This window comes from Taudactylus pleione, unplaced genomic scaffold (genome assembly GCF_031769625.1).
Source record: "Taudactylus pleione unplaced genomic scaffold, aTauple2 ptg000129l, whole genome shotgun sequence".
In the NCBI taxonomy this organism is placed as follows: Eukaryota; Metazoa; Chordata; class Amphibia; order Anura; family Myobatrachidae; genus Taudactylus; species Taudactylus pleione.
Genome location: NW_028284531.1, coordinates 16,256,022 through 16,267,819, shown reverse-complemented (window position 1 = coordinate 16,267,819; position 11,798 = coordinate 16,256,022). Strand labels below are relative to the sequence as shown.

The 11,798-nt window shown below is 43.7% G+C and overlaps 1 protein-coding gene across 1 annotated transcript; it reads right to left on the bottom strand.

Annotated features, from left to right (window-relative positions):
- Nucleotides 1-494: 494 nt before the first annotated feature.
- Nucleotides 495-11,798, bottom strand: SERF2 (small EDRK-rich factor 2). Its single transcript, XM_088472893.1, has 3 exons — nucleotides 11,624-11,798; nucleotides 8,927-9,029; nucleotides 495-989 (listed from the first exon to the last, which is right to left on the bottom strand). Exons 1-3 carry the CDS (start codon nucleotides 11,628-11,630, stop codon nucleotides 926-928), a joined length of 174 nt encoding a protein of 57 aa, XP_088329019.1. The 5' UTR covers nucleotides 11,631-11,798; the 3' UTR covers nucleotides 495-925.

Here is an 11,798-nt window from a genome sequence, read left to right as displayed (position 1 = left end):
GTTTACACATTTTCCAGTAGCAAGAGAGTTGCGTGCAGTATTATTTCCAGCATAAGCCCTAATGTGACTGACATCCAGTATGTGTCATTTACTGTTATGTGCAGTAAAAGCTTTGACCGCAGCACTTTATAGGCTGGAAGTCTGTAGTGGTGGGAACATTTAAGTAGAGGAGGAGGTTCATTAATAGCAAAACAGACATCAAGCCAATCGCCTCCACCTGGCCTCAGAGGCTATTTACAGCAATTCATTAAAAGGATAAAAATAAAAAAATTATATGAGTGGGAAGTGAGAATCTTTTCAATAAACCTTTCTAGTCAAGCAGCAAGTCTACATGCTTGTTTTAATTCTAACAGAAGGCAGCTTTAGTTACCCGTTAAATGTACATTCACATATTAGCCAATGTAGTAGATCAAGAACTGAGGTCTACATACCATATATTTACATATTTGTACTACATTGAACAGCTCTGTATAAAAAGAAAAAAAATGGAAGTCTTCACGGAAAAAAAGTCATTTTATTAAATATTTGACTGGGTCCAACGTGAATACAAAATGACAGGTTACTTCAATCACGGTGAAGTGGTTGTTCAGTTTTGAACTTTATTAGAACACGTATTTCAGAAAGCTGACTCAACCAACGCGAGGTCAGCATGCAGAGAAAGCGGCAAGTTAAAAACAAGGGCCTGAACTTTGTGCAGGGTTAAGATAAAGTGGTATATTTAGAATATGTACATGAGGCAGGAACAAACAAACTATGCTACTTGTCTATGATTAAAGGAAAAGGCTGGAAACAATGCACAGCGAAAATACTTAGCATTGGGGGAGGGGGCAAACAAAGCCATTTAGCCAAATGTTTTTGTTCAGGGACTGGGCAATGTATCAATGTCATCCTCCTCCATCCATAGTTACACTGCGATCCACAGATTCTATTTAGGATCATCTTTTTTCACCATTGCCTTTTTCTGCTTCTCCTGCATTATTTGAGCATCTCTAGATGGAAAAGGAGAAAAAAAACAAAAAACGTTAACAATGTATAGCACGGGAAAGGGTACAACAGTGATAGTTACATCTCAACCAAGGCCATTCCAATAGATCTGTGCATTCACAATTACGACATGCAACTTGAGCTTTAAAAAAAAATAAAACTTGCGTGGAAAATGTGTGCCAAGATCATGCAACTATATTATCCATTAAAATGAAGCCATACATACTACAGCCATGGCCAAAAGTTTTGAGAATGACACAAGTATTGGTTTTCACAAAGTTTGCAGCTTCAGTGTTTATAGACCTTTGTCAAAACTAGATTATTGGCTGAGACAAGATCGGTTTAAAATTGAATCGCAGCGACGCCATTTTGCGAATTGGCCGCTTAAGCTCCATTTTAGATAAACTCACACTTTAGTACATGTGGCGATACTACTATTAGCATCATGCAAATGCATCTGTGACCATCGCCATAGGTTAAGGCGATTCACCAAAAGCCCATTTCATTACTTTACGTATTATAAAGGATATAGATTTCAGAAATGGCTTTACAGTATGCCAAAATTGCATTAGAGCAAGTGGCCAGGTGACAACTGGCTTGTGTAGATAAGCTTCCTGGATAGTGTTTGCCCTCACTACAGGTGGTCTGGCTTGAATACACACCTTACATTAGCAAGCTTCCTGCAATGACATGATTTCAAAGATTAGAGTGTCATCTTAGGTCTGTCTCTTGTAGCTGGGCTATTTGCATTTCACACAAGAGACTGGAAGAATAAAGAGTTTTTCTTTTGAAGCCTGGGACAGGTGGGGGGGACTGCTCACAGAGTGGGCATGTGGAACTATCTGGCTCAGCATGTCACACTGCTAAAATGTTCACTCAGTGAGAGTTAACTGCACCCTTCCTCATACACACATTAATACGTCTTTATACCAAACCCCGAATACTCACACATTACATATTCACACATAAGGTTTAATAAGCTTTAAAGTATATGATTTAAGTTGGTTCAGTTAGTTTAAATGCTGTGAAATAAAGGTATTTGATAACCAAGGTTCTATACATGTTAAGACAGCAGTGTTTGGGGTCGTACTGATGCATACTCTTTCAACAGAATTCCGGTACTATCGGTGTGGAGATCGCATCATGCATTCCCAACTTATGGATCGCAGAGTCTACAAGCAACAAAATGTATATTTCATGAACAACTGTTAGGATGTTGCAGGGGGCGGGAAGGGAAAGATCCCCAGCTGTTAGAGGCAGGGAGAGTCTATTGGAACCAGCCTGTTAAATGCCCTGTAACAGATGCTTCTCCCCTGGGAACCAATGACATCAGCAACAAACTTCTCTATTGTCCGGTCTATTCTGTGGGGGTATAAATATGTGTGCTCAAATGCTGGGATTTTAGTCTTCTTGCTGAATGACGACGGGGTTTCTTGCTGATGCCTATCACCGGGTCCGGAAGCGTGGGCGTATGTATACTGTACTTGGGTCTGTACAATTCCTTTGCGTCTAATTGTGTCTGGATCAATAGCGTGTAACTGACTGTACTTTTACTTGAATAATACTTGTGCTTTGGAACCACAGATTCCAGGTCTAAGTCTTTATTTACTGTATGACTGCGTACGCAAATTAGCGTCATCCTTAGAAGGTATAGGCAGGATATTAGAAGATACAGGCAGGGGTATATTAAAGGTTCATTTTAATATTAACACCTTTTTGTCAGATGTTACTATGTTGTACTGAAGTAAAATTACAAGCATTTCATAAGTGTGAAAGGCTTTTATTGACAACTACATTACGTTTATGCAATACGGCAATATTTGCAGTGTTGACCCTTCTTTTTCAAGACCTCCTGCAATTCGCCCTGGCATGCTGTCAATCAACGTCTGGGCCACATACTGACTGATGGCCGCCCATTCCTGCCTAATCAATGCTTGGAGTTTGGCAGAATGTGTGGGTTTTTGTTTGTCCACCCGCCTCTTGAGTATTGACCACAAGTTCTCAATGGGATTAAGGTCTGGGGAGTTTCCAGCACAATTAGTACCATCATTTATACACCAGCTAGTTAATACAATATTCATCTATTCATACGTTTTTTTATTTTTACTGTTGAATATATGTTTTTACTATTGATTATATGTCCTATTGATTTATATATCTATTGTCTTATTTTTTCATTATTTAAATTTTATTATTAAATTCATATTACCGAATTCTAAATTGCTTACCAGCGCGGTGTGTGTCTATAACTATTTTTATCTCTGGGGAGTTTCCTGGCCATGGACCTAAAATTTCCCCGAGCCACTTCGTTTTCACTATTGCCTTATGGCAAGGCGCACCATCATGCTGGAAAAGGCATTGTTCATCAACAAACTGTTCTTAGATGGTTGGGAGAAGTTGCTCTTGCAGGATGTTTTGGACCATTCTTTATTCATAGCTGTGTTCTTAGCCAAGGGAGTGGGCTGGGCGCACTCGCAATTTTGCCTGAGAAGCAACCCCACACATGAATGGTCTCAGGATGCTTTACTGTTGGCATGACACAGGACTGATGGTAGCGCTCACTTTTCCTTCTCCGGACAAGCGTTTTTCCAGATGCCCCAAACAATCTGAAAGGGGATTCATCAGAGAAAATAACTTTACCCCAGTCCTCAGCAGTCCAATCCCTGTACCTTTTGCAGAATATCTGTCCCTGATATTTTTCCTGTAGAGAAGTGGCTTCTTTGCTCCCCTTCTTGACACCAGGCCATCCTCCAAAAGTCTTCGTCCTGTGCCATGCCAACAGTAAAGCATCCTCAGACCATTCAAGTGTGGTGTTGCTTCTCAGCCAAGGGAGAGAGATCACTCACAATTCTGCCTAAGAACACACCCATACGGTGGGCGTGACTGACTCGCACTTCCGGTTTTTCGTTCCCGAAAGTGGAGGGCACATTGCGGGTGGCCCTGCCAGCATCCGGTCCCTCGCTTACACTGGGTGCATTTAAGGAAATAAATGTTGTACATTCTGGTTGTGTATCCTTGAAAAAGGGTAATAAAGACCTGAAACGTTTGAGTATAAAGATGGCTATCTGATTATTACTTGCTTGCCCTGCGATAAGTCGTGCCCTGCAAGTGCCGTTCGTTGTTGGAACACACACACTAATAAATATATATATATATATATATAAATAAACACACACACACACACACACACACAAACAGAATTCAGACTCAAGCTCCATTTGTGCTAGTATAAAACAGAACTTAGTGTTCACTCTACGGACTTATAAGGGGGCACTTCTGTGCACACCCGGAAAGGAGTTTGTTGAAAAAGGGGCGCTTCTTAAAGACACACTCTTAGGGGCATGCCTGGCACTAATGGTGGGTACACACTACACGATATGCTCTCTGAGCGATATCGTGTAGTGTTGTCCCCGGCAGGCTGTGCCCAATGTCGTTCATGACATTGAGCACAGCCGCTGAACGATATCATTAACGATATCGTTCAGCGCCGGGCTCTCTCCCCCATTCCCTGACATGCAGCAACCTGACGAGATCGTCAGGTTGGCCTGCATGTCAGCCCGATGAACGATGATGACGAACGACCCGCGGGAAAGCGCGTCGTGGTCATCGTTCATCTTTTTGGGGTTAAAAATGGACGATAAAGTGGACGACTGAACGATAACGATATCGTTCAGTCGTCCACTTTATCGCCCAGTGTGTACGCACCATTAGACATGCCAGGCCGCCCCCAAGTTCTTCTGTCTCTGTGAGGGGATGCAGCCGGCATCTATTGACCAGCAGTGATCGCTCCACCGCTATTGTTCCCACCCACAGGACACTGCGGCCTGCCGGTGGGGGCGGCACCTGGCAAGCTTTTTTTAGTAAGGCGCTGCCATCAGGGCAGGGCGCATTTTGCCCTTTTGAAATCGGGCAAAGCGTGGCGGCACACTAAAACAGCCTAGTGGGAACACCAAGAAGGTTTACAAGCCACTCTATTGTTAGTACTACATACCAAGATTGCATAGGTTTATCCCAGGCATCTCAGATACGTAGATGCTGGAAACACTGCCTACGGGTGGGTTTCTTACTCTACATATGGTCACACTGCCCAAAGCTGTGAGATCACAGAGATTAAAAAAAAAAAAAAAAAAAAAAAGAAGGAATACAGCGAGGAATTCCCCTCTGCCTCTGGTTTTCCTCATCATACTCAGGGTTCCAAACACTACTCAACATCTAAACAAACTGAGAAAGTTATAATTGCAGCTAGCACCTGCCAGCTAGCAGCAGATTGGAAGTGGCCCAACACACCTGCAAGGAAAACAGCTTCCAACAGAATTTGGGCCACCTACTTAATTGAGTTAATGACTAGCCTATATGCAACACTTCAAAGATCTTTACAAAAATCTGGGCATCATGATTCAACATTCATCTCAGATTCTCAAAATTATTGATCAGGACTTTCCAGACCGGTCAAAATGGGCACTCCAATTAATTAGTGGGAATTTAGCTTTTGGGCTAAGTACTATTCAATTACTTCCCGTGACTAAACCAGAGGCTACACTTATCTTAAATTTTGCTCACACCCTCCTGAGGTGTGAGCAGAAGTCAGAGTTACGCAGGGCATTGGGGCTAGTCGCTACCTGACAGTTTCATTGCGGATGGAACGTAGTCTGGGCGTTGCCGCTTAACGCCAGGCATTATCATGGGAAAAAGTGTCCATCACGGGAATCAATTGAATAAATCTCAGGCACTTAAACAGGGTGGGGGGGGGACTAAATTCCTGCAAAAGAATTGAATCACCCCCACAATGCTCAAATCCAACCAGCATATCACAGCTGTTGAATAACTTACTTTTTAATTTTGTTTCTTCACTTGCTGATCATACACTAAATAGTATTAAAAAGAAAGATTTTTTTTTGCTATATGCACATATGCTGAAAACAAGATGCTAGAAACAGAATGCTAGGTATTTAGCAAAACCTGCAAGACGACACATGCATCTAAGGTAAGATTAAAAGGAAGAAGAAAGTTTCTTCCAATTACTGATGGCTACAAGTTTATCCTTTACTCATTATTTCCCGCATTGACTATTGCAATAGTCTCCTTATTGGTCTTCCCAAAAACAGGCTCTCCCCCCTACAATCCATTTTGAATGCAGCTGCGAGGTTGATCTTTCTCACCAAACGTTCAGTGTCTGCTGATCCACTCTGTCAGTCCCTCCACTGGCTGCCGGTCTTCTACCGTATTCAATTTAAAATACTTACACTCACACATAAAGCTATTAACCAAACCACACCAACATACATCTCTTCACTGATCTTAAAAGATCTTCCAACCTGACATCTCCGCTCTGCACAAGATCTGAAGCTCTCATACCTGCGCATTATTTGTTCCCATGCACGGTTACAGGACTTTTTTCGGGCTGCACCCACCCTGTGGAATGCCCTCCCACGCACAATAAGACTTTTCACTAGTTTCCAAACATTCAAGCGTTCTCTGGAAACTCACCTCTTCAGACAAGCTTATCAGATTCCAGGACCGCCCACCTAACCTTTTATAGCTTCCCTATCTAACGCTCTTCTCACGGTAAACACCTATCACATCTTCTCTTTCTTCAATTTAACATCCTCCAAACCCTAGGCCAACTTTCCAGTGTGATTGGATTATACAGTCCACCAAAAACATCTACAATCGGGCTTGACCGATTTGCAATATGTAGTACCTATCCTTGTGTATCAACACCTATTTCCCTATAGATTGTAAGCAGGGCCCTCTTACCCTTATGTATGTCTTTTACGTATGTATGTCTTTTACGTATCTATGTATGTACAGTGCCTTTGCATTTTTCATGTTTTGTTGCCTGAAAACCTGGAATTAAAATGGATTGTTTGAAGGTGTGCATCATTTCATTCACAGAACATGCCTACAATTTTGAAGTTGTTTTTTTTTTTTTTTTATGTTGTGAATCCAACAACATTTAGGACAACATAACAGAAAACTTCAGCGTGCATAACTATTCACCCCCCTAAAGTCAGTACTTTGTCGAGCCACCTTTTTCGGCAATTACAGATGCAAGTTGCTTTGGATAAGTCTCTATGAGCTTGCCCCTGGGATTTTTGCCCATTCCTCAAGGCAAAACTGCTCCAGCTCCTTCATGTTGGATGGTTTCCGCTTGTGAACAGCATTCTTCAAGTCTGACCACAGATTCTCAATTGGATTGAGATCTGGGCTTTGACTAGGCCATTCCAACACATTTAAATGTTTCCCCTTAAACCACTGGAGTGTTGCTTTAGCAGTATGCTTCGGGTCATTGTCCTGCTGGAAGATGAATCTCCGTCCAATCTCAAATCACAGGCAGACTGAAACAGGGTTTTGCTCAAGAATATCCCTGTATTTAGCACCATCCACCTTTCCCTCGACTCAAAACAGTTTTCCAGTCCCTGCTGCTGAAAATCATCCCCACAGCATGATGCTGCCACCACCATGTTTCACTGAGGGGATGGTGTTCTTGGGGTGATGGGATGTGTTGGGTTTGCTCCAGACACAGCGTTTTCCTTGGTGGGCAAAAAGTTCAATTTTAATCTCATCTGACCAGAGCACCTTCCTCCATACATTTGGGGAGTCGCCCACATGCCTTTTAGCAAACTCAAATTGTGTCTTCTTATTTTTATCACCAAGTAATAGTTTTTTTCTGGCGACTCTTCCATAAAGCCCATCTCTATGGAGTGTATGGCTTATTATGGTCACATGCACAGATACACCAGTCTCTGCTGTGGAACTCTGCAGCTCCTTCAGGGTTACATTTGGTCTCTGTGTTGCCTCTGTGATTAATGCCCTCCTTGCTGGTCTGAGAGTTTTGGTGGGCGGCCCTCTCTTGGCAGGTTTGTTGTGGTACCATGTTCTTTCCATTTGATGATGATGGATTTGATGGTGCTCCAGGGGATCATCAAAGATTTGGATATTTTTTTATAAAAAAAATAAATACAACTTTGTCCCTGACTTGTTTAGAGAGCTCCTTGGACTTCATGGTGTGATGCCTCTTGCTTAGTGGTGTTGCAGCCTCTGGGGCCTTTCAGGTGTGTTTATACTGACAGATCATGTGACACTTAGATTTCACACAGGTGGACTTCATTTCACTAATTATGTGACTTCTGAAGATAATTGGTTGCACCAGAACTCTTGAGGGGCTTCATAGCAGAGGGGATGATTGCATATGCACATGCCAATTTTCAGAATTTTATTTATAAAGATTCTTATATATATATATATTTTTTCTCATTTCACTTCATCAAATTAGACTATTTTGTGCAGATCCATTATGGAATTCTTCCCTTCAGGAATATACAGCGGGGTACATAGAATGGGAAGCTTTGCGACAATGGTCTGACTTCGTCCAAGGCAAATATTTATACGATAAAGCAAGCCAACATAGGGGGATGCAATTGGGAAGCTGGCTGACATTATACCCAATGCAAGGCACTGTATTGTCTTTTAAAACCCAGTGAAATGTTAATTCAAATTGTAAAGCGCAACGGAATTTACTGCGCTATATAAGAAGCTTAATAAATAATAATAATAATCCTTTCCATTAAAATAAGCATAAAAAAAGGTACCTATGGAAACTATTATATATGCCTAATAGCTGGTTTGGTGCTACATATACTACTACTACTTACATTTGTCTATAGGATTCCACAGACTCCAAAGAACTTCTGCCTTACAAAATGATATTCCATCAAATTATTTTAAGCAGTTAGTACTTGCACAGTTCCCTGGATAATGTCTCCAACTGGGGACAAATCCAGTACAGTTGCTGTTCTATCTAGTCTGGGGAATCATACTATAAAGACATGTGTTTGACAACTATAGCAGTTCAAAGAGCTGTCAACTGTCTTACACTATAAACTATGTGGGTATATTGCAGAATCCCAAAAAATTACTCTGCACAAAGTTATGTAAATACCTCTCTTTTCTCGCAGCAGCCGATAATCCATCATCCTGCTTTTTATCGTTTTTCTGACCCTTCTTCAGGTTCTTTGCCCGGGCAAGTTCACGCTGATTTCCGCCTGCAGAATTATTGCGTTAGCGTCAATTTCACTTTTAATGCCTCAATGTTTCAATGGTTGTTCTAATTAAGTATACAAATCCCACTACTAAAAAGCGTCAGTGTGTTTGGGCATAAATAGGATACGGACTGCGACAGCTTTCTTTATAAAGTGTGACCTAGAACGAACAGTGCTTCTCAAACTTGGTCCTCAAGACTTAACACACCATGTTTTAAGGATAACCATGCTTGAGCACAAGTGACATTTCGTATCTCAGTCATTTTGGTGTAAGCATCCTATGTTAGGAATCGGTATGAAATACCGCCGGCCGATTCCCGGCAGCCCTGGAAATCCAGATCGTCCCTAGGCAAGTAATAACTAACCTAACCTACCCCCCTAACTCTCCCTTTGGGGTGCCTAACCCTAACCTCCCCCCCCCCCCCCAAGTCCCTAAACCTAATCCCCCTTCTAAGTGCCCAAACCTAACCCCCCCCCTCTCCCGCTGCCTAAACCTAAGTCCCCCGGGGGGTGCCTAACCCCCCCCCCCCCGGGGGTGCCTAACCCTCCCATCCCCTAGCCTAACCCTAACCTCCCAGGGGATTCCTATCCCTAAGTGCCCCCCGAGAGCCCTAAACCTAACCCTCCCCCCCACGGCTGTCCGCTCGCGGCGCCCAGCATCCCTTCGATCGGGATTCCGGGCGTCAGGGAAATGAGCGGCGTCTACATCTAGACTCCGGGCGTTTCACCCTCGCCAGGATATGACAGTCGGGAAGCCGGCTGTGGGTATAATGTCAGCCAGCTTCCCAATTGCATCCCCCTATGTTGGCTTGCTTTATCATATAAATATTTGCCTTGGACGAAGTCAGACCATTGTCGCAAAGCTTCCCATTCTATGTACCCCGCTGTATATTCCTGAAGGGAAGAATTCCATAATGGTGCTGCAGCTATAACAAGAGCCCTCTAACTATACGTGTGGGATACCTAGAGTTAACGCCAAGGCCTACTACATTTACAAGGATGTACACTATTGATGGATGCATCAAGTCTGGGCCTGTTGCCAATGTGAGTTAAATGTATTAACAGGCAGGCAGATGGTCAGGTACTGGCTGGTATTTTCTGGGGGCATATGATGGCATCTGCCACCACTGTGTAAGTGCTGTGGCTAGTATGTATTGACTAATGTGCAATTAAAAAATAGTAGCATCAACAATTCCAGCATTCCTTGATGGCATAGATTGGCATGTGAGGAGTATTTGCTGGTGTACAACTAAGGCAATGGTATATTCTGGGGGCACATGTTAATTTGTAGATCCTGGATAGCACAAATCACTTTATGCATATTGCCCACAGAATATTTTGGTGGCACACTATTTAGCATTGCTGCCTCACAGCAAGGAGATTGGCAATTCCCGACCACAGCCATGTCTGCGTGGAGTTTGTATAACCTGTGTTTGCTCCAACACTCCAAAATATAATGATAGCCATTTTGTTTCTAACAAAACAGACCCCTGAAAGTGTGGGATAGGGAATTTAGGCTGGGTACACACTAAACGATGTGTGTACCCAGCGACGCGACACACGACCCGGCTGCCGACATATCAGGCGGTCCATACACACAGGGTGATCCGGTGCCCGACCACCCAATATGCCTCCACCTTCCCAACATAGTGCTGCATGGGATAGTCAGCCGCACTGCCTGATCTAATGCTGCGTACACACGGTCCGATTTCTTATCAGATATGAACGATAATGATTGTGAAAATCGTTCATATATCTTTGACATGTAGGGCATGCATCGACTATCATCGACTGGGTTTGCGGTCAGATTTGGACTATTTCACTCATTTAAATGCTGTCAGAAATCGTTCATGAAATCGTTGGAAAATCGTTCATCTAGCAAGTCTGACCGTGTGTATGCACCATAGTGCATACACACCACACATTTTTTAACGATTTGTCATCCCGATGTGTCGGAATCAGCCACGTCGTTAAAGATCTCTTGTTGTGTGTACCCGGCTTCGTACAGAGCTGCATAACACGGCAGGTAAACAACGATAAGAGGCTCTTAATAGGTTACAATGCGGCACCATTCCTTGGACAGCCCGGGCATGGTTTACAATCTGTATGCAGACCAAATTCAAAAAGTGCAAGTACAGGTGCAGATATTTACGTACAGCCCATGCTCAGTGTATAGGTAACCAAGGAGGGACTTGCACTCCAAAAACTAATAAGGATAAACTAAAACATAGTTAGTATGTGCCGCTGCCCAGCTGTGCTATAACCACTACACAGTGATAGCAGCCAGCTCCCCATTCCCCAGGGTTACTGCCATTACTAGGGCAGGGGGAGCCGCTACACCTCCGTATATAGAGCGGAGCAGTAATGACGCTGGCGGAGGTCTCTCCTGGGCCATCGGTTATGGCCAATGAGTCAGGGTACGGGGCGTCACGGTCCCTCCAGGCGTCCCCGGGTAGCCGAGGCCCTGGCTGACGTGGCACCCGAGACAGCAGCCTCCAGTCCACAAGGCGGCCCTCCCCGATCTCAGCCCTCCGTCTGCAGCGTACATGGAGTCTTTACCCGCTGAGTGGCGCCCCTCCGCCCCCCGGTATACTCACGGGTCATCGCTCCGGTCTCCCGTCACTCGCTCCCCTGTGAAGGCACCAACTTCCTCCTCAGTTTGCTACGGTTCACCGTTTGCCAAGCGCGGATTGGCTGCCAAACATCACATGACCTAAGGCGACCAAAAAAATCCCACAGAACTATTTCTAGTCACCTAGTGTATTCCACACA